The following is a 26353-nucleotide window of genomic DNA, read 5'->3' on the forward strand; positions in this document are numbered from 1 at the left end:
GACGTCGTCCTTTTGGTCGGCACTCTCAGTGAGGACAAACCATGCACTTTTTACCCCGTGATGCGTGTGCCGCAGCAATGCTTCGAGTGCTAACGTTGAAAGTTTGGCGTTTGCCCCTTTTTATGCATAATGACTGTCTTCATGCAGGGCCTGTGGACAAGGATCCAAGTATGGCTGAAGAGGGATCTTGCAAGAGGCTTTCTGTAAACAAACGTTACAGGAATGACAACCTTTGCACCTCACCTGCACCTGGCGTGTCAAACACCTGCGATCCAACCATGGTGAGATCTGCATTACCCATACTGTGCCCACAGATTTATACCTTTATTGTAAAAAAAAAAAAAAGAAGCAGTTGACTGTTCTCACTTTTATTCATCATTTTTACTTTAACCCTTTGAGCACGGGATTTTTTTTTTATTTAAAATACCCCCGGTGCGGGATTAATTTGGCATTTTGGTACGGGAATGCAACCACGTACTGACGATCTATTTATAGGTATAGTCGATGACGTGTAGCAACGTCATCCGTACACAAAACTTTTTCGCGGGTTGTGGCACTGGACGTCATCCGTACTCAAAGGGTTAAACAAGTTCTGCTGAAGCAATGACACCTGCCCACAGACCCAACCGGAATCGTGCGCAGAGTGTGATGCGCGCGATGGGACGGTGAATAACCTGTGTAGAACGTGCGGGAAAAGGCCGGCAGTTTGCATCGACGAGGGAGCGAATGCCACACAGTTCACAAGTGCTGTGACGTCGATGGTTGTGAATCCCACGGCCCCAACGGTGGTTGTGGACAATGATATTCTGGAGGAAGGGTTGCGATCGGCGCGAGTCCTCCAGTTTAAAAGCACACACGTCATTGGAATTAGCCATGGTGTTGTGGTAAGGAAGCCAGACATTCATTCAAATATATTGGAATAATTATTGTCCATATAGCTTGTTTTTGTTTTTAATTTTATGGTTCAGATGCAGCGAAAAATGTATTTGATGATTGGTCGAAACAGTCTTTTTAAAATGCTCCCCACACACCCTCACCCACCTTACCCTTAGGTTCGCTGTGTAAGCAATGAGAGTCGAGGCCGTTTACAGCCACGACCACCATTCTCGTGTCTTACCGAGAGGGGTAGACGAGGTCTTCTGTCTCCGAAGTTCAGGCGTAATGGCCGCCGGTCTCTTGGTAGACCACAGCAGCCAGCTGAACCCAGTATGTGTAATGAATGGTTTATTTGGCCTCCATTTTCACACTATGCATCCACATTTGGCAAACTCTTTCTGGAGTTTCTATCGGCCTTTTTAAATGAATTTCTTGCTTTAAACAAAGTACAAGTGCTATGTTTTAAGCTCTCCCTGCGGGTTGAAATGGACCTTGGCTTGCATTTTGGACTGCCAAGAGTCATTGCGATCCACTGTTTTATTAGCGAAATAAAATTTCCATGAGGCAGGATTGTCTCCATTTTGTTCTTTGTAGTGGTGTTTACATGTAGCATGTTAAGGGTTAAAGCTAAGTATGTTCCCAAAATGGTGGAAATTCCTCTAATGTGCAAATGTTCTTGGCAGTTGTTCTGTCAAGCGATGAGGAAGAGGAGGAGAGAAAACGACGGAAAGAGGACTGTGTGAAGGAGGCGATCGAGGAATGTACACCTCAACCTGAATGCTTGCTTCCAGATGACAATGGTTTGGTGTTTGAATCTGACATCGAAATGACAGAGGAAAAAGCAAAATCAAGATCTGATTCGCCGAGCTCCGAGTGTGAAAATCCCATTTTGGAGCCAACCGCTGAACATTGTACATCCAGCGATCATGAACCGAGTCTGGTGAGCGATACGAGATCAACACCTGAGAAAGATTCCAAGACGGAGCTGGAGTTTCTCTCTGCACTGCCACCCTTTCCTCCTCTACTAACCAAGAAGGCTCGCATGAAAGACGAGGTGGGGTGAAAGAATGGTGTCATTAAGCAAGGATGAAGTATGTGTGTACATGTACGCACACTTTTATTTCTTCCTAGAAAAAATAGCCAGCGTTGCCAGGCAACGCAGAGTTGCTTTGTGCCAGAAATATAAGGGGCCAGGGGTGGAGAGAGAGAGCAGGGGAATGGGAGGGTTGGGGAGTGGGGGGAGGGGGGGGGGGAGGGTGGGGGAAGTGCACAGAAAGAGAAAGAGGAAGTTAGGGTGGGAGGTGAGGGTAGAGTAGGAAGGAGGGGAATAGGGAGGGATGGGGAGGAGAGGGAATGTGGAGGAAATAGGGGAGAAGTGAGAGGAAGGGTTGGGGGAGAGAGAGATGGGAGGGTGAGGATAGGTGAGGGGTGAGGGAGGGAGTGAAAGGGGAGACGGTTGGACTTAACGTTTTAATGGTAACGTTTAAATTTTAATGGTTTAATGGACTTAACGTAAGACTGCCCTTACACATTCCAATAGCTTACAACATCAAGCATGCAATGATGTGTATAACTTTGGTGAAAACTTTGTTTACACATCTTTATTAACAGAAAAAGCATGGTCAGGGCAATGCATGCATTGACACAGTCACTCCACGAGTAAATTTGGTAAATTCATAAATTCGTCACAATTTACACGATGTAAATTAGTCAAGACTGAACCGATTCTCACCAAATTAGTTTTACCAGGGCCTTTATAGACCTTAACTTGCTATTAAAACCGAAACCAGAAAACGAATCCGAGTTAAAATAAACTCTTGGGGTCGCCTGCATTCGCTGTACCATCCTATATAACTAACACCATGAGGCAAATTGGTCGAAATTTCGTCAGGTTTTCACCAAATTTGTTGTATTCGTGTTCAACCATTTCAGCGACTACCAAAATCGAAAACAGATATCAAATATGAGTTGAAATAAACCCGTGAGGGCGTTTGAAGCAAAAACACTGTTTTTAACCAGAGAAAATTATTTTCAAAGTCTTAAAACATCATTCTGCGGCCATTCATCCATCGTCCATCCTAACTTAAACCAAAAGCTTATAACCTTAGGCACACAATGATGTTCATAACTTAAACCAAAACCTTCATTTGGACTTGTCTTTATTTGTTTTTTAACTGTAAATTGAAACTTTATTCGCCAGAAACCACATAGCCGAGCATCTAGCCAAGTCCAAGCAGAGAGCAACGGCCTACAGACCATATTTGGAAACAATAAAAAAACTACAAACCCCACAAACACTAGACTTACCTTATTATTCTCTGGACACCCTTTAATCGTGGCTTAAGAACTCAATATTGAGATGAACAATCTCAATAGGCCGAAAGAAAATAGCGGCTTAAGAACCCAGCGATGTGACTGTGAGCTGACCAAGATGGCGGGTTGCCATTTTGCTATGGCCTTTTTTGATGTTTTTTTTTTTTAATGAGCACCATGTGAACCAAATTCAAAAAGGGTGTTTGGGGCCACTAGGTTTCATAGTTTTGGAGTTACGGAGGACACACACACACACACACACACACACACACACACACACACACACACACACACACACACACACACACACACACAGCCTTTTATTATTTAATTATTATTAATTGTTTACACACTGCCTTTTATTATTATTATTATAGATTGTTTACACACTGCCTTTTATTATTGTAGATTGTTTACACACTGCCTTTTATTATTACAGATTGTTTACACACTGCCTTTTATTATTATAGATTGTTTACACACTGCCGTTTATTATTATAGATTGTTTACACATGAGGAGGGGAGTGTCGTTGAAGCTGAAGGGAAAGTTGTATGCTGCATGTGTGAGAAGTGTTATGATTTATGGGAGTGAGACATGGGTAATGAACGTGGAGCAGCAACGAAGGTTGGAAAGGGTGGAAATGCGAATGGTTCGATGGATGTGCGGAGTATCGTTGAGAGAGAGGAAGACAAATGATGAATTGTGAAAAATGATGGGAATAGAGCCTGTGATTGATGCTGTGAAGAGGAACAGGTTGAGATGATTTGGTCATGTGTTGAGGAAGGATGAAAGTGACTGGTTGAGAAGAGTGATGGAAATGAATGTAGAAGGAAGTAGAGGACAGGGAAGACTGATAAAGACTTGGCTAAACATGGTGGAAGAAGAAATGCGGGCAAGGGGGTTAACAAGGAGAGATGCAGAAAATAGGGCAAGATGGAGAAGATTGTTGTTGTGAAAATGAACCAAGTCCACAGGTTTAATATCAATCAGATCTCTGGCATCATCCTGTAAAATACAATCATGCAATATATATATATCAGGATCTTGGCATCAAATAGGAAGGATCGATTATATTAGTCAATGCAAGCAAGCCTAGAATATGTGCGGGTACGTACCATTCAAGTCTACATGTCATAGTATAATGTCGCAGGAGTGGCCCCGAGTCGCGGACGTCCGAGGTCTTATAGACGCCTCTCAGCGGTTTAAGTGAGCATCACACCTGGGTTCAACTTTGATACAATGCAGCACATGATACATTTTCACTACATTCTCCCCGCCGTTAGAACTACACTGCCGCTAGGCAGGAAGCAAGCGTGCGTCAGCATTAATTGATTGGGGATGTCATTCCATGTCAGTCGGTCCATCCGTAGCGGTCAGGGTGGCGAATTACCCTGCCAGCACGTGAGCACGGGTTCGGAAACTACCGGTACGACGTCCCCAAGCCCGGAGTCCCCTGCTTCGGAGTAGCTGCTGGAGGCAGGTGTCGGAGGGGGCACCTTAGTGCCTTCAGGCAGGGGTGTATCTGGCGAAGGGAGGGACGGCAGATGTTCCCTAGGCGCACTCGTAGCCTGGTTAGTAATCATTTCCCAGATATAGATGTACCGAGGAGGAAATCCCAAACAAGAAGATATCGAACAAGCAAGCAGTGTTCATCCCAGGGTGAAGACGTTGAGCCCGTGGGTCGCAATAGTCTTACAGTGGGGTCGTCGGCACAGTAGCTAGATTGGATAATGTGTACCTTGTCGAAGAGCGAATTGCCATTTGGCGCAATGCAGCACACTACAGTAAGATGTGCCGATGTGTAAGATGTGTAAGATGTGTAAACAGCACATTACAGTAAGCCTCCACGTCGGCCTGTACCTGACTCGGCTCCCAAGGGTTCATGGTCGATCCATGTTAGGTCCATGTCATGGAATAATAGCGAGGTCAGGGGTACACATCGAGGGAGAGAGAATCGATGAGAGCCATTCGGAGCCATAACGAGAGTTACCCGATACCGGCAGCGGCCCTTTTGAAATCCATCGCCCATCGCTGCCACGGTCTAGTAGCCCTGACCAGCGTCCCCATGGGAGGGTTGTAAACCGGTCGTTCGCCGAACCAGCGAACGTCCTCAACCGAGTATGGCAGATTACGACTACGCACAAAGTGATCGAAACGCGCCTCCCCAGGACGTTACTTGGTGTCGTGCAAAGCGCGCAGAACCTCCGCGATTCATACTCCTCCGTTCATCTCGAAACGCAGACGGCATATCTCGTCCCGTCCCGATAGACGGCATATCGCACGGATGCGATGTCACGTGTACCCGAACCTAAATTGTCCTTAGAGGTAAAGCTCGGCGGAACGAAGAAGATCGGCTATACCAGATTTGCCAAACATCCATCCATTCAACGAATGGCTCAGATCTAGCCGGAACATCCATCCATTCAATGCTGCCATTGAATAGCTCGGATCCATCCATTCAATGCTGCCATTGAATGGCTCGGATCTAGCAATGTCCCAGATGGATTGTCCATCCATGGATTTTCCTATCGACAAACCGAGAGAATGTTCTAATGTTCTCCCATCCATTCAATGCCGCCATTGAATGGCTCGGATCTAGCTGGATCGCTACCGAGAGACTCCCCTCACTCATCCATCCCCCCCCCCCCCCCTTCCGAGATTGCAGCTGCGCGCTGCGTACCGAAGTCGAGCGACCTTCACAGTCTGGGTCAGAGGGAAATGGAAACAGGCAGCGGCCGGGCGAGGCGTCTCGCAGTCTCGAAACGTGTCGTGGAAACGAGCCGAGAGCTCTGTCCTAGAAACAACAAGCCCAGAGTCAAGGGCGAACAGGCGGGACGGTGCCTCCGTGGCCTGCGCAGGAGACAAGGGAGTCGGGCGCCACGCTCAATGTTACCATTTCGTGAGGTACTCCCAAATGCACCCCCCAAATGCCCAATGGTCATATCGAATAACGGCATGAGTCCTCGTTGTTGGCTAGACGCCCCAAAGGCCTATGGTCTCAGCGAATAACGGCATAAGACCTCGTTGTTGGCTAGACGCCCCAATGGCCTATGGTCTCAGTGGATAACGGCATGAGTCCTCGTTGTTGGCTAGATGCCCCGAAGGCCTATGGTCTCAGCGAATAACGGCATAAGACCTCGTTGTTGGCTAGACGCCCCGATGGCCTATGGTCTCAGCGAATAACGGCATGAGTCCCCGTTGAGTGCGAGACGCCCCAAAGGCCTATGGTCTCAGCGAATAACGGCATGAGTCCCAGTTGAGTGCTAGACGTGGCGTCGGCGCGACCTCTAGGTACCGCCACGTTATGACACGCACGTTTGTGCTGGGGCGTTCAGGTTGAGTATTTCCGCTATCTGTGGAGTTACTAAGGTACATGGAAACTCGAGTAGACGAACCCCGATGACGACAGCGCGTGAAGCACGCAATTACGTTAATGGCGTCGTAGGGCAAACGCGTGATTAGTCGGTGACGTCATCAATTGGTTCGGGCGCGTGCGGGCGGGTTTGACGGCGATTCGCCCCGTCCTCGGATTCCTGGTGCGGAGTTCCAGCTGAGCGGTATCCCCGCACGGGGCAAACGAGCGGGCTCGAGATTGGGGTACTGAATATGAACCCGGTCGACGAGTGGATTGTATACCTAGGGCGCACTGCGTTCGAGGGAAAACCGAAAGTCGAACTCGGCCTGTCGAACCAGCGCGGCATGCCGAGTCGAGTGGGCGAGCACGCTGGGCAGCGATAAATTGCACGTCCTGAAGTAGCGTCTCGTTTGATAGCTTTCGGGCCGTGTTTGTCCGGAGTTAGACGCGGGGAATAGCGTCAACAGTGCGGTAGCCATTCCGCTATCACCCGAGCAAAGAAGATGGCGGGCGAGACCCATCGCCATGTAGGCGATCATCAGAATACATCGTGCTATGGTATATGATCATCTAGCTTGATACGACATTCCCCTGCAGTGCCCGAGTGCCGTGAAAGTCGATGAAGATCCCGCTCAACGTCCTTAGAAACTGCCACCAGACGAGGCTCGCTGCCTGTCCGTTAATCGGGACAGAGATGACGGCGCCGACAAGCCGAACATCCGTGCTGTGGCGAGTCCTCGAGTGGTGCCAGACGAGCCTCATGCGTTGAGGCAACTCCGGGCAACGGAGTTCGCCGGCCTCGTTGAGTAGCCACGCGTAGGTGGGATTCCGACCAGCAGCAATCGGGGCCGCCGGCCTCGCCGAGTACGGCCTGCGAGGGGAATCGCATGCGATTCGCGTGTAGGCGGGGTTCCATCCAGCGATGGTGCAGCGTGCGCAACGTGCGCATCGTGCATAGAAGGGATTCCATCCAGCAATGGTGCAGCGCGCGCGATTTGTGCATAGGAGGGATTCCATCCAGCAATGGTGCAGCGCGCGCGATTTGCGCATTGAAGAGGTTCCATCCAGCGATAGTGCAGCGCGCGCGATTCGTGCGTAAGAGGGGTTCCATCCCGCGATGGGTGCAGCGCGCGCGATTCGTGCGTAAGAGGGGTTCCATCCCGCGATGGGTGCAGCGCGCATGATTCGTGCGTAGGAGGTGATTCCGACGAGCAGCGATCGGAATCGCCGGCCTCTCAGAGTAGTGCCCACGATGGGTGCAGCGTGCGGCTTCGCGTAGGAGGTGATTCCGACGAGCAGCGATCGGAATCGCCGGCCTCCGACGCGAAGCCGCACGTCATGGGGACCGCAAGGCTAACCCCCGCTCTAGCAGGGAAAATGGCCTTAAAATGCATGTTGTTGTTGTTGTTGTTGTTGTTGTTTACCCACTGCCTTTTATTATTGTAGATTGTTTACACACTGTTGTAAATCAAAACTCAGACCTCTTTCAAGTAATGAGGTTTTATTGAACTATATCACCAATCATCCTACAACACAAAATAAAGCACAATCATTAGCTGTACAAAGGAAGCAATCAAAACAAACATCTCCTGCTAACCCCCCCCCCCCCCCCCCCCCCCCCGCAAGCAAGCAATTACATACTTGTTAATCCCGATAGTCTCTTGGAACTAAGGTAACAGAACTGCCACGAGCCCGAGCGCCGAGCAGTCCGGCCTTATATAAGCTCCCTCAAGGTCAGCCCTCCGACCAAACCTTTTCTTCCAGCTGAGACATTACATCATATTTCACCACATTCACCCTCTGTTGAAAATCAAGCGAGCAATAAAGCAATAACAAGATAATAGAGCAACCTAACAAAAACAGCACAGGATTCCTACCAACCAAATCGATTTGGTGGCTGGCACAAACGGCCCGTCCGGGTGTGATGTATCCCTTCATGTCCAGATCCTTCACTGTCCGGGGCGGGAAGTTCGTCCCCTCTATATAGGTTTCTTTGTGGACTATCAGTTACCGACCGGACTGGCGACCCAGATCGCGAAGTATCATCTTCGATCATCTCGTACGGCCCCCGCTATGTCGGTTTTGAGTTGTTGAAAAGCAGCTTTTGCCGACAAGGTCAACGGGAATAATTTACATTCCACCAGCGGTCTTATCTTCTCTGAGTACCGTGGGATCCACTTTGAGTAATGCGCGAACAGACTGAGCGCCCTGCGCAGCGCACCCCAATCAGGGGAGGGGCCATCTCGAGCAACGGTTGCAAGCGGATTGTGTCGGGCCTAATCTCTCCGTCGGTCACCGTGTACCCCAACAGGTCTATAGTTTTGGCGGAATACTTACACTTATCTTCATTGAGGGTCAGGTTGTACTTTCGTGCCACGGCCAAGAATCTCTGCAAATTTGCGTCATGATCCGCCTGATCATGGCCACAGATAGTTACATTGTCAACGTACACAAACACATCCTTTTATTGCTCATTGGCTATGATGTCATTGAGGGCCCGTTGGAAGCAGGAACACCGTTCGTAACTCCAAAGGGAATTCTTCGAAATTGGTACAGCCGCTTTCTGATTCAAAGGCAGTATATGGCCGATCGGCTTCTCTCATAGGTATCTGGTGGTACGTGTTACAGAGATCAAAGGTGCTGAACACCCGGTAGGTAGCCACCTCCCATACCATATCGTGCATTTTGGGGAGTGGGTAAGCATCCAATTGAGTATAATGATTAATCGTTTGTCAGTTGTCAATTACCATTCATTTCCGGTGATTAGGATTAGTGACCACGAGTACTTGGGCTCTACAAGGCGATATACTGGCCTCGATAATTCCCTCCCTTAGCAATCGTCCAGTTTCGCCCTCGATAAATTGAGCGTCCAGCCGTGAGTAACGCCTGGACTTTACCGTGATAGGATGGCAGTCGGGAGTTAGACACGGAAAAAGCGGAGGGGGGTCGATCGCCATTTCCGCTAAACTGCATACCGAAAAGGACTTGGCATTAGCTCCCTCAAATTGCATTTCCAGACGCCAGTGCCGATTTAAAAAAATCCTGGCCCAATAGCACATCTGAGCACAGATTCTGTAATACTAACAGCTTAACATCCGTATACATTGCCCCGTTGGCCACCAGATTTACAACACAGAACCCTTTGGTGCTTTGGCATAGACGCGGACGCCATGTAGACCCAGGTAGGCAATCGGGTCGGAATGATGGGCCATCCGTGACGTCGAACCAGAGCGTGGTTGACAAAACGGTCACTGTTCCCCATGTCAATGAATGCATCAGCATCTTCGCTGTTAATCTCCACCAGCATGACAGCTTTGGCTGGCCCGCGATGAGCAGCCGTGGTGAGCGGGTTGACGCTCGACATGAATGCCCCCGCCAGCGACACCAGCTTGGCCTTGCTCGATCGGCAGACTTTAGCATAATGGCCCTTCCGGCCACAATTATTGCACAATGCATCTCTCGCCGGGCAAAGGGACCTCAGATGTCGCCTATTGCCGCAAAAATAACATTTTGCCGTCGTCCTTGCAGGATTCACCACAGCCATAGTTATAGGTTCATTCTCCTCTGCGTCCGAGCTTGCGACTAGCGATTCATCCCGGCGGGTGTCCGACCGCGCAGAAGCACTCTCCTAGGAGATGTCGGCCTCAGGGTGCTTCGCGTCAACAGCTGCACTAGCCGTCAGGTATGGTCTCCCATCGACCTTGGATCTAGCCTGGGCTAGTTGGAGTACCCGGGCTTGGTCATACACGACTTGTAAAGACGTAGTCTGTCTCCAGTAAGCGCTGATGGATAGCCGGCGACTGGAGTCCAGTTATGAACGCATCCCGCATGAGATCATCGATGACCTCGACAGCCGTCCGTTCAGGCAGCCCACAGTCTTTGCCGAGTTGCCGTAGGGCTTGCACATATTGCTCCATGGACTCGGTGGCCTCCTGTCGACGGGTGGCGAGAAGATGCCGGGCATATATCGGACTCCTCGGTTTCACATAGAGAGCGCGCAAAGTTGCTATTGCCGTCTCGTATGTCTCACAATGAGTGACATAATCATAGACCGAGTTTGACACATTACAGTGGAGAATGGTCAGCTTTTGCGCCTCCGTGAGGTCGGGAACAATCGCCACATGGTGTCCGAAAGCCCGTTCTATTATTATAGATTGTTTACCCACTACCTTTTATTATTATACATTGTTTACACACTACCTTTTATTGTTATAAATTGTTTACACACTACCTTTTATTATCATAGATTGTTTACACACACTGCCTTTTATTATTATACATTGTTTACACACTACCTTTTATTATTATACATTGTTTACACACTGCCTTTTATTATTATACATTGTTTACACACTACCTTTTGTTATCATAGATTGTTTACACACACTGCCTTTTATTATCATAGATTGCTTGTATACCTGAATTGTGATGTTCTTCCTGAGCCACAGCTTGTTTGAACAAGCCGACAAGATTGTCTCGCATGGTTGTTTCACAGTTTGGCCAGCTCGCTTTGTTGAATGACGACCAACAAAAGGTCAGGTCGAAGCAAGCAAGTGCGATGCAGCCCTCTTTGACATCTGAGCCCGAGAAAGGCTTTTCATTGATTATGCAGTTACAGTGCAGGTTTTTGCGTTTGGGATCGTTGAAAGTGCTGGCCCAGAGATGCGTCACGGTGGGTATATTTTTACAGATGTGTTACTTTGATTAAAACACAATTTGCATTGTCAAGGGGTCTCGGCTGGAGATTTTGGCTTTATCTTTCTGAGGTGTGTTTTGAATGGGGTTATGAGTGTTTTGAACGTGTTTAAAAGGCACGATTATTTGATTGCTTGTTTTACAACTTCACTGGTTTGTTTTTCAGGTTTGTGGCGAAAATGTGACATTTAAAGGTAATGTTGCAGACAAATATGATTGCATTTTTTATTGCTCAAGGTTGTTTATATTGCCATACCTGCTGTATCTCACCTGCACTGATTTGGGTGTTTCTTTTCCGTGTGTGTGTGTGTGTGTGTGTGTGTGTGTGTGTGTGTGTGTGTGTGTGTGTGTGTGTGTGTGTGTGTGTGTGTGTGTGTGTGTGTGTGTGTGTGTGTGTGTGTGTGTGTGTGTGTGTGTGTGTGTGTGTGTGTGTGTGTGTGTGTGTGTGTGTGTGTGTGTGTGTGTGTGTGTGTGTGTGTGTGTGTGTGTCTCAGTCAGTCACTGGACCTGCAGAGATGGTTTTTATTTTATTTTTATTTTTTTAGGATTTGTGACATCATACAGACTGCAATGCCCTAAAAGCAAAAATTCCAAGTTATTCTGAAGGACATTGTCATTCTCATTTGCATTGAGAATGTGGTTCATGTCATTCTTATTACGTTGTTCAGTGAATCATCCTGTCATTCTTATTACGTTGTTCAGTGAATCATCCTGTCATTCTTATTACGTTGTTCAGTGAATCATCCTGTCATTCTTATTACGTTGTTCAGTGAATCATCCCGTCATTCGTATTACGTTAAGTGAATCATCATGTCATTCTTATTACGTTGTTAAGTGAATCATCCTGTCATTCTTATTACATTGTTCAGTGAATCATGTCATTCTTATTATGTTGTTCAGTGAATCATCCCATCATTCTTATTACGTTGTTCAGTGAATCACCTGTCATTCTTATTACGTTGTTCAGTGAATCACCTGTCATTCTTATTATGTTCAGTGAATCATCCCGTCATTCGTATTACGTTGTTCAGTGAATCATCCTGTCATTCGTATTACGATGTCATTCTTATTACGTTGTTCAGTGAATCATCCCGTCATTCTCATTACGTTGTTCAGTTAAACAAATTCTGGCCTCGCGTATCCAACAGCAGCTGCAGGTTACAACCACTCCCTGCAGCTGTTCCAAATTGACTATGGGGATCGCTTTTCCCAAAGCTCTTTCCCCGACTCCCCCCTGTCCGAATCCAGCTCGGGCCCGAAACACCCCAGCTGGGTGCTCAATTTCGGAACCTCCTGTGCCCAAATGGGGCTCGTGGTGAGGGTCCCCTGGGTCACTTTATTCTCATCCTGGAGATGCTGCCCGGATCTCAGTCAATGGAGTATCTTCTCTTACAGACTTGGTTATGACAAACTTCCCTGCAAATGTCTGCTGCTCATCTTCTGCTCCAATCGATTCTTCTGATCATGTGCTTGTTAAAGTGGACATCTCTCTGGCCATTCTCAGAGAGCCTCCTCAGCGCCGACGAGTCTGGCATTTCATTCAGGCTGACTGGCATGGTCTGCAAGCAGCCATCAATCATCTGGGCTGGTCTCCCATCTTTACTGCCTCTGACATCAATTCTTCCAAAGCAAACTGCTCTCTCTCATGCACAGATTTATCCCATCTCGTCTTCAGTTGTCTTACGCTTCCTCCCATCCATGGTACACTGAATCGTGTGGTGAGGCAGTTGCCCTGAAACAACTTGCCTTTGCCTCTTGGAAGGCAAATCCAACTCAAGGCAGTCTCAGTTCCTTCCACTAAGCTCGGAACAGCTACCCTCAGGTGTGTGTGTGTGACTACTCTCAGGAGTGCCAGGAAGCATTATCTCTCCACACTCAGGAATGAACTCTCAAACCTGTCTCCTTCCTCCAAATCCTGTTGGCGTCTGGTCAAATCCGTTTCTGGTGTTTGTTCCCCCTCCATCCCCTCGCTTACCTCAAATGGCTACACAGTTGACACCGCACGTGACAAAGCTGAATGCCTCAACTCTGTGTTTGTCTCAAAATCTTGTGTCCCAAACCCATCTCTCTCTGTTCCCACCTTACCCAGTCGAACCCAACTGCTCCTGGACTCTGTATCCTTCTCTCCTGACAAGGTGGAGAAGTTTTTGTCAAACCTCGACTCTGATTCTGCAACTGGACCAGACGACCAGACGGTATCAGCCCACGGGTCCTAAAATCCTGCTCTGCCGCTCTATCTCACCCTTTCTCTGTTCTTTTCACCCTCTCATTTGCTCAAGGTCATCTGCCAGCATCTTGGAAATCAGCAAACATTACCGCTTTATACAAAAAAGGTGCAAAAACAGATCCTTGCAACTACAGACCAATCAGCCTGCTCCCAATTATCAGCATAGTCATGGAATCCATCATTGCTTCGGATATCAAATCCTTCCTCTTCTCCAATGGCTTGATCTCCGATCATCAATTTGGATTCAGACCAGGTCATTCTACTCTGGACATGTTGCTTCTGCTGTCTCAACAATTGATGGAGGTTCTCAATGCCAAACAGGAAATCAGAGCTGTCTCCCTTGATATATCACGTGCCTTCGATACGGTCTGGCACCCAGCTCTGCTCACCAAACTCTCCTCCTATGGTATCCATGGAAATCTACACGCATGGCTTGTGGACTTCCTCTCTGGTCGTAGTCAACGTGTGGCCCTGAATGGATTTCTCCCATCTACCCTTCCTTTTCTGGCTGGAGTTCCCCATGGCAGTGTTCTGGGCCCTGTGCTTTTTCTGGTCTTCATCAATGATCTCTCCGACTCTGGAAAATCCTCTCTATCTCTTTGCTGATGACTCCACTCTCTGCCGCTCCATTCCTCATCCCTCAGATCGGCAGTCTGCAGCCTCCTCACTCTGCAGATCTGGACAAAATCACAGACTGGTCAAACAAGTGGAACATGTCTTTCAATCCTAACAAATCTCACACTCTTACTGTGTCTCTCCGAAAAGCCCGACTGGAAAACCCTCCCATCTACTTTCTCAACAATCCTCTCCAAGAAGTTCTGTCGCTCAAGCTTTTGGGTCTCACTATCTGCCATGATCTTCTTGGGAAAACCACATTTCCAAGCTGGCCTCCAAAGCCAGTCGCCTACTGGGCATCCTCCGTCGTACGAAGTCCTTCCTTTGCACACCTGAGCTCCTCACCACATACTAGGCTTTCATCCGCAGCTCAATGGAATATTGTTCCCCCCTCTGGGCCGGTGCTCCTGCCTCACACCTAGCTCGGCTTCACGCTGTTGAAACCAAAGCTTTCAGAATCATTGGAATCTCCTGCGATGAAGCTAACTCTGAGGGCCTTTCACTCACTCTCACCGCAGGCAGGTTGGTGGTCTTTCTGTCTTCTACCGACTCCTCTCCGGCCTTGCTCCCCCAGCTCTCTCTGTGCTCTGTCCCCCAAATATTCCAACAGGTCACACAAGATCTGCCAGCAACCATCTAATGGTTAAACTGCCAAAATCTAGGCTCTCTGCTCACCTTCACTGTTTCATTCCCCTTTTCTCCCACCCCTCGAACAAACTCCCCCACTCCCTTCAATCCCACTCCTCCCTCCAGGTCTTTAAAACAGCTGTTCCCTACCATCTCTTATCTTCCCCCATCCAAAACCTTGATCTTTTCTACCCCCGCTAATTCACCCCAGATCCACTTTTTTGAAATTCCAACTTCTTTCCTGGAAGTCCTTGCAGTGTCCATATGTTTTTATACCTCTCCCACCTCCCCCCAAGTCCTCTCCCTCCCACATTTCTCTCGATGTCCCTGCTCTCAAATATTGTGTTTGTGTCCTTCACCCTCTTTCCCCATCTTGTCTACCGCTCCCCTTATTTTGTGTTTTATGTGTCAGTTTGCCATTTTGTGTGATTAATGTTAGCTCTTTCACGAGCCTCGATCTTGTTTCCAAAAAAAAAAGAGAGAAAAAAAAAAACGCGGTTTTTGTGTTCTTCCCTGACACCAATTAATTATAAAATTTAGACCTCGGTACTACGATCCCCTCCCCCTCCATGGGAGTAAGACGATCGTTTAAAATTTGGATTCCAAAAGCTGAGCGCAATCTACGCACAGCAAGTGTCGCACTCGCACCCTGCACACCGAGTGTCCACTGGGTTCTTATCTCACTCTACTGACACCACGTGTCACGTCTGTGGCCGATGAAAACCAGCCTTGGACGGATAGCCAAACAGTTAACTCCAAGGCAGCATTTCGAAACTTGGCGGTGTTTTTTTGGCACGCGTGGGCGAAGAAAACCAGAGCTTACCTCAGACGGAACCACGTGGGGTTTAATCCGAAACCCAACACCATGCAAACTGGACACAACAAATGACATACAATTATCATACATTTAATGAAGTAAATCTATGAGGTAAAAATGAAAGGTGAGGTAAAACTATAACTCCTATGGTGAGGGACTCTTCATACAGACACAAAAACAGACAGGGGGAAAGCTCATGAAAATATAACAATGGTCCCTTTTTTATTATCAGTCGACACTCAGCTTGCTCCCCGAGGTCGTTGAAAGATGTCGGCAGTACGAGGTGGCCTGACGTGGGAAGCGCCCCACCAATGGTGCCGAAACCCCGTGACAAAAACGCCCAGGCGTGGTCAAGCAGTCACACGGCCTTCTTTGTTCACGCCGCCAAGCGAGACATGGCTTCCAACGATATTTTTCGGTCACACATCTTATCACTCTTATTATATTATTCAGTCAAATGTCTTATTCCATCAGTTCAGTCAAACATATTACTACTCTTCTTGCATCTCTTCTGCGTTTTTGTACTACGAGCGTTCTTTAAAATCCTATTTCTCAATCGTGCTTGCTGGCCTCTACACTGATAAGCCTCAGATGCACAGGTCATCAAAGTCGATCTTCTCTTCTCGATCTTCTTTATACTTTAGTTGTCTGTGTTGTCGGTTTGCTCAATGGTCGGTCATTTGTTCAGCTGCCAGAGATCGCTAGTTGAACCTTCTTTCTGTGCTGACATCAGGGCCTGTTGATGATTCCACCGATCTGATTCTACCCCTGCGTGATGTGCTGTCCTGGGAACACTCGAGTGCGCGTCACTGCTCGGCGTTCTTCCTACGTTGCACACCTTCAGCGGCTCACGGCCTACGCTGCGCCCTGCGGATGACCAAGTGTGGGGATTATTGGTTTGAACCAAGCAGTCAAAGTGAGTAACCTGACGTGTGATAGATCAGCCGATGGTTTCTTTGATTGCGGTCTTTGATTGCAGATTGCGGTTTGATTGAGGTCTTTGATTCAGAGACTTAAAGGTTCCATGTGTTTGGAAAGTTTACTTTGTGAGACCTGAAGGATCGAGGAAAGGGTTAATGTTTCAGGTTGTCTGTTGGTAGAACTGTGCAGATTAAATATTTGGCATAAATTTAGTGATGACTTGTTTTTTGAGTTTGAATTTTGAATGTTATTTTAAAATGTAATTGGATTTTAATCATCAATTCACCAATTTGTTTTGATTGCTGTTTTGTTTACTAGCTGGGCTACCCGATGTTCCCCTTCTCTGTATCATTTCTGTTGGCATTTTGAAAAATTAAATATTTTAAATTTTTTGTGTGTGCCTAAAACACTTCACCACGCCTTCTAAGGATTTTTTTTTCTTTTTTGTACCAAGTTGAGGCTCATATAAGTGCTAACATGAAGCAACATATAATAAAGGGAGCAGGAGACAAGGGTGAGAGAGAGGGAAGCCCAATAACAGTAGAGAACAGAGACATCAGGAGATCTGTGGAAGAGAGAGTGCTGGTGCGTGGTACACGGGATTAACAAGATGGACACTACAGAGACTTAAAGGAAAGAAAACAGGGAATTTGAAGGATTTGGGGTGGATTAATGGGTTGAGAAAACATCATGGTTTTGGATGGTGAAAGATATGAGAGCACTAGAGGGGAGAGCAGTACTCCATCAAGCTGTGGATGCTCTATAAAGTGAGTAGCTTATTAGTGCCAAGGAAGAACTTCGCTTGACGGTGGATGCCGAGTTGGTGACTGGCTTTGGAGGCCACCTTGGAAATGTGGTTTTCCCAGGAAAGATCATGGCAGATAGTGAAACCCAAAAGCTTGAGTGACAGAACTTCTTGGAGAGGATTGTTGAGAAAGTAGATGGGAGGGTTGTCCAGATGGTATTTTCGGAGAGACAAAGTGAGAGTGTGAGCTCTGATTTCCTGTTTGGCATTGAGGACCTCCATCCATTGTTGAAACAGCAGAAGCAGCATGTCCAGAGTAGAGTGACCTGGTCTGAATCCAAATTGATGATCAGAGATCAAGCCATTGGAGAAGAGGAAGGATTTGATGTCAGAAGCAATTATGGATTCCATGACCTTGCTGATGATTGGGAGCAGGCTGATTGGTCTGCACTTGCAAGGATCTGTTTTTGCACCTTTTTGTGCAAAGCGGTGATGTTGGCTGATTTCCAAGCAAATGGAAGATGACCTTGAGCAAAAGAGAGGGTGAAGAGAGCGGCAGAGCATGATTTTAGGACACGTGTGCTGATGCCGTCTGGTCCAGTTGCAGAATCAGTCGAGGTTTGACAGAAATGTCTCCACCTTGTCGGGAGAGAAGGACACAGAGTCCAAAAACAGCTGGGTTTGACTGGGTAAGGTGGGTACAGAGAGCGATGGGTTTGGGACACAACATTTTGAGGGAAACACAGAGTTGAGGCATTCAGCTTTTTCACGTGCGGAGTCAGCTGTGTAGCCATTTCAGGTAAGCGAGGGGTGGAGGGGGAACAAATACCAGAAACAGATTTGACCAGGCATCACCAGGATTTGGAGGAGGGAGACAGGTTTGAGAGTTCATTCTTGAGAGTGGAGAGATAGTGCTTCCTGGCTCTCCCGAGGGTAGATACACACTCGTTCCGAGCTTTGTGAAAGGAACTGAGATTGCCTTCCAGGAGACGAAGGCAAGTTGTTTCTGGGCAACAGCCTCACCACAAGATTCCGTGTTCTATGGACAGGAGGAAGGGTATGACAACTGAAGACGAGATGGGATAAATCTGTGCATGAGAGAGAGAGCAATTTACTTTGGAAGAATTCCCAGGAAGTATTGATGTCAAAGGCAGTAGAGATGGGAGACCAGTCCAGATGATTGATGGCTGCTTGCAGACTGTGCCAGTCAGCCTGAGTGAAATGGCAGACACGTCGATGCTGAGGAGGCTCTCTGAGAATGGCCAGAGAGATGTCCACTTAAACAAGCAAATGATCTGATGAACCGATTGGAGCAGAAGAAGAATAGCAGACATTTACAGGGAATTTTATTTTATTTTTTTGTATACAGAATCGAGGCTCGTGTAAGAGCTAACATGTTGAACCTGAAAACATACACAGACACATAAAACATACAATGAAGGGAGCGGGAGACAAGGGGGGAGAGGGAAGCACACAAGCCCAACAGTAGAGAACAGGGAAATTGGGAGATATGTGGAAGGGAGAGGGCTGGGTGAGGAGGGGGTGGGGGGTGGGGAGGTGTATACAGTATAACGCAAATGGACACGACGATGAATTTCATGAAATAAGTTGGAGATTGAAAGAGGCGGATTTGGGGTGTATTAACGGGGGTAGAAAAGATCAAGGTTTTGGATGGGGGAAGATAAGAGATGGTGGTGAACAGCTGTTTTAAAGACCTGGAGAGAGGAGAGGGATTGAAGAGAGTGTGGGAGTTTGTTCCAGAGGTGGGGAAAAAAAGAGGAATGTCAGTGTGAAGGTGAGCAGCGAGTCTTGATTTTGGCAGTTTCACCATTAGATGTTTGCTGGCAGATCTTGTGTGACCTGTTGGAATATTTGGGGGACAGAGTAGGGGGAGCTAGGCCAGAGAGCAGTCAGTAGAAGACAGAAAGACCACCAACCTGCCTGCGGTGAGAGAGTGAAAGGCTCTCAGAATCTGCTTCATCGTGGGAGATTCCAATGATTCTTAATGCTTTGGTTTCAACAGCGTGAAGCCGAGCTAGATGTGAGGCAGGTGCACCAGACCAAAGGGGAGAGCAGTACTCCATTAAGCTGTGGATGAAAGTTTCTGTCATCGGAAAATAGTCTGTCATCAGTTTCAACATGCACGAGCGAGTTCCAAACTGCGTCTGGAAGCAACATCAGCACAACAACTGTGCCATGTATGTGGCGAGGAACTCAGAAGTGCCCAGGAGGGACTTCGCACGATGGAGGATGCCCAGTCGGCGACTGGCTTTGGACGCCAGCTTGGAAATGTGGTTTTCCCAGGAAAGATCATGGCAGATCGTGAGACCCAAATGCTTGAGTGACAGAGCTTCTTCGAGAGGATTGTTGAGAAAGTAGGTGGGAGGGTTGTCCAGTCGGTCTTTTCAGAGAGACAACGTGAGATTGTTAGATTTGTCAGGATTGAAAGACATGTTCCACTTGTTTGACCAGTTTATGATTTTGTCCAGGTCTGCAGAGAGTGAGGAAGCTGCAGACTGCCGATCTGAGGGATGAGGTATGGAGCGGCAGAGAGTAGTCATCAGCAAAGAGATAGAGAGGATTTTCCAGAGAGCCGGAGAGATCATTAATGAAAACCAGAAAAAGCACAGGGCCCACAACACTGTCTTGAGGAACTCTGGCCTGGATAGGAAGGGGAGATGAGAGAATTTCATTCAGGGCCACACGTTGACTGCGACAAGGGAGGAAGTCCGCAAGCCATGCGTGGAGGCTTCCATGGATACCATTGGAGGAAAGTTTGGTGAGCAGAGCGGGGTGCCAGACCGTATGGAAGGCACGAGATATGTCAAGGGAGACAGCTCTGATTTCCTGATTGGCATTGAGAACCTCCAGCGCACATACAAACAAAAGTTGGGAGCGGAGGGGAAGCCGTAGCCAGAAGTACTCCTGGGTGTATGGTGGAGTGAGGGCAGTGCAAGTTGAGTGAAGAAGAGTGTTTTTGATAAAGATAGCAACTCCACCACCAGGACGAGGCTCGAGTCTATCATACTGGAGGAGAGAGTAAACATCATAAGCCCACGTCTATCATACCGGAGGAGGGAAGTTCGTCATAACCAAGTCAAGAAGAGAAGATGTGCCATTGACTGAGATCCTTGTCAGGAAATTGACAGATTGTGTCAGTCCGAATGAGTCGCAGAATTCCTTTGCTGAGGTGCCATGGTAGGTGCGAGAGGGGCCAACACCCAGCCAGCTGGCATGGTGACTATTTAAATCGCCAGATATGTGGAAGAGAGTGTTGGGATGAGCGGATCATTGGATGGGAAATGGGGTTGCGATCATTTAATATTGCCTTTCATGTCGCTGCAAAATACTGAGGCACTATCGAGTGATTCTATTTAAAAATCCGAAACTGGAATGGTATTCGTCGACGTCACGACGTCGACCAATATGCCTCTGCCCACATTATTACATCTTTATACATACTTGTGCCTAGTTTTATTTAAAGTCCATAAAACTGTTCTCAAGTATCACAAATTTACATTTTGGTGTGATTTGTTTGATTTGACACATTTTTGTTTGATTTTTTGTGTGATAAATGTTAGCTCTTTCACGAGCCTCGATCCTGTATACAAAAACAAACAAACAAAAAAAACCACTTAACTACCGCAATTGCAGTTGGCAGTAGAATTGCATCCAAGAAACTAGCTATCAGATCTCCATTTTTGATCTGGGTTCCGGTAGATGTTAAAAATCCTCTTTCCCTCCAGAGGGCACCAAAGTCATGCACAGCGCCGAATGCATAGCATGAATCTGTGTAGATAGTCACTTCCTGGTTTTCTGCCAAGCAACAGGCTCTGGTTAAAGCAACAATCTCTGCCTGTTGTGCTTAATAGGTGCTTGGTAATTTTCCACTTTCCAAAATCTCACTGTCCATACATACTGCATATCCTGTCACGGTCGCCATTACTGATAGGGATTTTCATTAATTTAGCCTTGAATGATTTGACAAGACTCAATAATTAAGGTCCATACTCGTTTCACAAGACAATAGCTGATTTTAATGACATGGGAGTCCTCAATTCACTGATAAATCAATTCAGAGTAACACAAACATGAATATCACCACGCCGGCTCAGAACACCACATTCAAACATACAATTGAACCGAGTGCCTCCCCGATCTTCAGCAGTATGGCTATTTATGGTCAGAGATGAAAGAAGAGGTCAAATAAGGTTCAAAGAGATAACAAGCATTTCGTGATTCTTCAATTCCTTGGATCAACTTTTTCCTTCTTCATCTCCAACTCTCCCAGCCACAAATGTCAAGCCATGAGAAAACAGAGATTACAAAATAAACAGAGCCGACTGCTCCATGAGATAAAACATGCTGCAGCGTGCCTGAATAAATCTGCTTTGTTTCTCAATCTCCCTCTAGGAGAAAAGCAGGGTTGCAGAAAGTTCAAATCAGTGAGAGGTATGCATCATTGTTACATGTTCTATATTTTAAATCTTTTAATATATATGTGTATATAGGTATCGTATGAAAAGTCATATCGTATAAAAAGTATACTATTTATACAAGATCAGACTAACAAGGGACTATATCCTTCCTATTCTCTAATCGAGCTTACTTGGTTGCGCGGCTATAAAACTAGATGGCATCACAGTTCGAGCTGAATGCCTGCCTCTTAACGTGAGCCAAAAGAATTGTTATATTTTCATAGAATGCAGTTAACACTGATTAATATATGTATTCATTAGGTTTACATGTTTGCAATGGCAAGAATAATCCAATATCGGTTTAGAATAGGTACACCGTATCCCTGCGCATCGTAAGAGGCGACCAAGGGTTGGCGTCAAGAAGGGCATCCAGCCATAAAAACATTTGCCTCAAACAGGGAACCATGATTGTCATGGGGCCCGCAAGGCTAACCCCCGCTCTAGCGGGGAAAATGGCCTTAAAACGATCATTCATTCATTCATTCAATAGCAAGGTCGAGGTTCAGGGAAATCCACTTGATTTACACAAATTACGTACGCAAATTAATTTTGCTTCCACAATGCACATACCCACACAATACACACCTCTCATACAAATGGCAAAAACTGGATGGTACAAACAGCTGGATAAGGTGAGCAACAAACAACAACAACAACAACACTTAATCCCAAACACAACATCCATGTGTGTACAACACCCAATGCAAACGCCAACAGCCACACAACCCACACCTCTTCACATCCAACCTGGACACAAAACCACTCATGGACATGGTCTGGAAACACAGCAGCAACAACAACAAAAAAGTTTAAATATAATCACTAAAAAGAAGCACACACATGCTCATGCACACTTGTGCAACACCAGACCATGTGTGAGTAATAATGAAAGAAATAGCAGAGCAACCTGTCAATGATGTGCCTTGACGCTTATTTTGCTTGAGGTTTCCAAAATAATAATAAAAAACCTCCTCCCTCCGACCTCGAGCACCGTCATGTGACCGGAAGCGGCGACATGGTGAATATAAACTGGTACACACCAGGGCTCGTGGTCTGTTGGCCTGAGGAATTCTCGGACAATCCAATTGTTGGAGAGGTTGGGTGTGTGACAAGGACGAAAGGATTATATTTTGCTGAAGATCTGGATCCGGAGGCTATACTTTTTAAAGTGATCCCTCACCATTGAATGATTGGGCTAAGACTGATACATAGCATGATATCTCAAAAGGTTATGGACGGATTCGGACTAAACTTGGTAGACTGTGTTGGCGGGAGAGTGGGGAGGGGGTGGAGGGAGAGGGGCGAGGAGTTTGTGACGAGGACAAATATGTTCGATTTTGGTGAAGATCGGAATCTGGATCCAGATACGAGAAATTTTTAATTTTCAAGTGATTCTTCACCATTCATAGATGGGGCCAAAAACAATATGTAGCATGATATCTCAAAAAGTTGTGACAAAACTCTGTGGATTGGTTAGGTGACAATATCAGACCGATTCGATTTTGGTTCAAGTCCGAACCCAGATCCGGCCTATCTGTGGATACAAAACGTAAACTGTTTAGCCTGGCGGCGCTAATCTCTCCACCGAGTTCCGTTTTAGTTTATTCATGTATTGTGTGTTATTTGTGTGACGGACCCTAATGCTCTATTTTTGTGTGTTATGCAGATGAACGAGAACGATACATTATTTTCATTCTGAACAACCCTCTTGATCCAAGCGACTTGCAACATCTCCAGGCAATCCTTAATTTTGAGAGTGAGCGCCGCAGTAATGGAGTGAAAATATTCAGAACGTTATCAGACCACGAAGGAAGGCTACGTCTCATTGGGTCAGCAGAGGATGTCAAGGTGCGTGCAATTTTTTATGTCCCTCCTGTAGAGATTAAGGGGAGGGTGAGGATGGACACAGGAAGTGTACAGTGTACACCCTCGTGTTTAGTACCTAACTTCAGTTCATTCACTCTTATTGTAGTGGACCAGGTAACATGGGATTTAACACCTTTTATGGCATTGCTTGTTAATAGCAGCAGTCATGCTGGATCAATCATTCATATAATGAGGAAGAAAATATGGGTGCATGCCTCCTTCAATTTTGAATTTGAAGATCCAATAAGGTCACAATGTGATGTTGCATTTTGGGGTTTTGCATGAATTTAAACTTCATTCACTGTTGTCGTGGGTTTGAATCCCATTCCCACGAATAAGCACATTGATAAACTCGGACAGTGTACAAGAGGTTTATTTATAGATAAGGATACATGCATGGAAGACGTGGCATGCAGGCTAGTAACACCACTTAGTATGACATTATGGTTCTTACACAGCCGGCTCCAACATCTCGGCGAGCCACAACCTGTAGTCGGCTTAATATACATGTACTTTCCTCAAAGGTCAAATAACACAAAACAAAGTCCTGTGATCAAATCCCTTCCCGAGGACATAGACTGCCACCCTAAAGAGAAACTGTACAGAGTTGACAGGGCCTCATATGGAAGGAATGTTTGTCAAGGCCAAACATGGGATTTTGTCAACAGTTTTTCAGAGCCGACACCAACAAATTTGGTGTCACATTTACCATCATACGGACAGCATTTGGTGTCATGTACCACCACACGGACAGCATTTGGTGTCACATTTACCACCACACGGACAGCATTCGGTGTCACATTTACCACCACACGGACAGCATTCGGTGTCACATTTACCACCACACGGTCAGCGTTTGGTGTCACATTTACCACCACACGGTCAGCGTTTGGTGTCACATTTACCACCACACGGATAGCGTTTGGTGTCACATTTACCATCACACGGACAGCGTTTGGTGTCGCATGTCGCGGCAGGGCACACATTGAGAACGTCAATTACAAGGATTTTGCGTAAATGCCAATTTCAGACCTTGGCCTCTCACTAACTCCTCTCACTAACTCCTCTCACTAATGTTTATTGCGATACAAGAAAAGAAACAAACTTCAGTTTGAAATATGTGCATTTAACAGTGGCGGAATCTGTCGTGATGGCATGGGGCTGGGTGTGAAATATAAAATACTCTGAGATGTATGGACCGTGGAAAGCAACCCAAATGCTACAAAGATGTGAATATTCCATGATTTTGGCTGCAATTGAACTTGACCTTGGGAGGTGACCTTGACATTGAATCACAAAACTAACTTGAAAACCCCCGATAAACATATTTCATTTTGTTCATAAATATGTATGAATGAATGAATGAATGATCGTTTTAAGGGCCATTTTCCCCGCTAAAGCAGGGGTTGGCCTTGCGGGCCCCATGACAATCATGGTTCCCTGTTTGAGGCAATGTTTTTATGGCCGGATGCCCTTCCTGACGCCAACCCTTGGTTGCCTCTTACGATGCGCAGGGATACGGTGTACCGATTCTAAATTCTGGGTACACACCGTGATCATTCATCCCAGCAAGCTGGTACTCAATTTGCCGACCTCGGAAGGATGACAGGCTGAGTCAACTCCCCTGGCGTTAATTCAGCGATCGACCGGGATTCGAACCCAGGATCCTAGGATCCCAAGCCGGCACCCTAACCGCTAAGCCAACACAAGGCATTCATAATATGTATGTGTGAGATATATTTGTGAGATAAACATTATGTATGTGTGAGACTCCGACATTTTGTCCAAAAGTTGTTATATGCCCTTGTTCTCTGGTGGCCATATTGGATATGCCAAATATGGTGACCAAGACCGGTTATGCCCACTTTTCAAAATTCCACGACTGCACTTTTAAAGCCATATGTTTCTGTTGCTCAAATCGACATTCAAATTCTCTTAAATAGCAGATGTATATGGGGTCTGTAGGGCAGGGCCAGGATCAATCTGCTGTTAGAACGCTTACCAGATCACGTGGTGCAGCGTCTGATTGCCAATGAAGCCAGGGGTATGTCTTTACTCTCCGAGTCAGTGTCTCCGTCTTCTCCTTCAGCCAAGGTGGTGTGTACTCGTGGAACACGTCAAATCTTGTTGGCCGTGTGGCAAGCTTCTTCATGTCACACCGCACCAGTGTTTATTAGGAATATGTTCAGGGTTTCAATTTCAACAGTGACAGGGTTGTACATGTATGTGTGAGATTCTTAACATGTTCATACAGAAAGATTGGGTGTGCAAACAACTGATACACATGACAAACACGTTTTGAGAAAATCGCACTTTTGTGTTTCATTTTGCCATGCTGTTTACCTGTTGATTATATAGGCTGGATACATCTACATGATAATAAAAATAGTTTTGCAGGAAATGTTTATTTCGATTTAAAGTTGTAAAAACTGCTTTTGATGCCATTTATTTATTACGTTCATCAACATTGTGAAATATAGACCTCTCCGCCCCTGTTATGATTCATGCCCCTCCCTTACCTCAAACGGCTACATAGCTGATTCCGCACATGAAAAAGCTGAATGCCTCAACTCTGTGTTTCCCTCAAAATGTTGTGTCCCAAACCCATCGTTCTCTGTACCCACCGTACACAGTCGTACCCAGCTGCTCCTGGACTCTGTGTCCTTCTCTCCTGACAAGGTGGAGAAGTTTCTGTCAAACCTCGACTCTGATTCTGCAACTGGGCCAGACGGCATCAGCCCACAGGTCCTAAAGTCCTGCTCTGCTGCTCTTTCACACCCTCTCTCTGTTCTCTTCACCCTCTTTTGCTCAAGGTCA

The 26353-nt window shown here is 46.6% G+C and overlaps 1 protein-coding gene across 8 annotated transcripts in view; it reads left to right on the forward strand.

The window, feature by feature from the left end:
- LOC137427213 (sentrin-specific protease 6) overlaps positions 1 to 26353 on the forward strand; it is a 224412-nt gene that overhangs the window by 101679 nt on the left and 96380 nt on the right. For 7 of the 8 annotated variants that reach the window (XM_068116490.2, XM_078778566.1, XM_078778567.1 and 4 more), the window contains 8 exons: positions 148 to 281; positions 621 to 884; positions 1053 to 1206; positions 1560 to 1930; positions 11041 to 11217; positions 11407 to 11434; positions 16260 to 16442; positions 23337 to 23518. In XM_068116490.2, coding sequence (XP_067972591.2) covers positions 148 to 281; positions 621 to 884; positions 1053 to 1206; positions 1560 to 1930; positions 11041 to 11217; positions 11407 to 11434; positions 16260 to 16442; positions 23337 to 23518 — 1493 coding nt within the window. The remainder of the gene's footprint in view (positions 1 to 147; positions 282 to 620; positions 885 to 1052; positions 1207 to 1559; positions 1931 to 11040; positions 11218 to 11406; positions 11435 to 16259; positions 16443 to 23336; positions 23519 to 26353) is intronic. The other variant, XM_068116492.2, reaches the window with a different exon arrangement.

This window comes from Myxine glutinosa, chromosome 5 (assembly GCF_964187855.1).
Source record: "Myxine glutinosa chromosome 5, kmMyxGlut1.1, whole genome shotgun sequence".
Taxonomy (NCBI): domain Eukaryota; kingdom Metazoa; phylum Chordata; class Myxini; order Myxiniformes; family Myxinidae; genus Myxine; species Myxine glutinosa.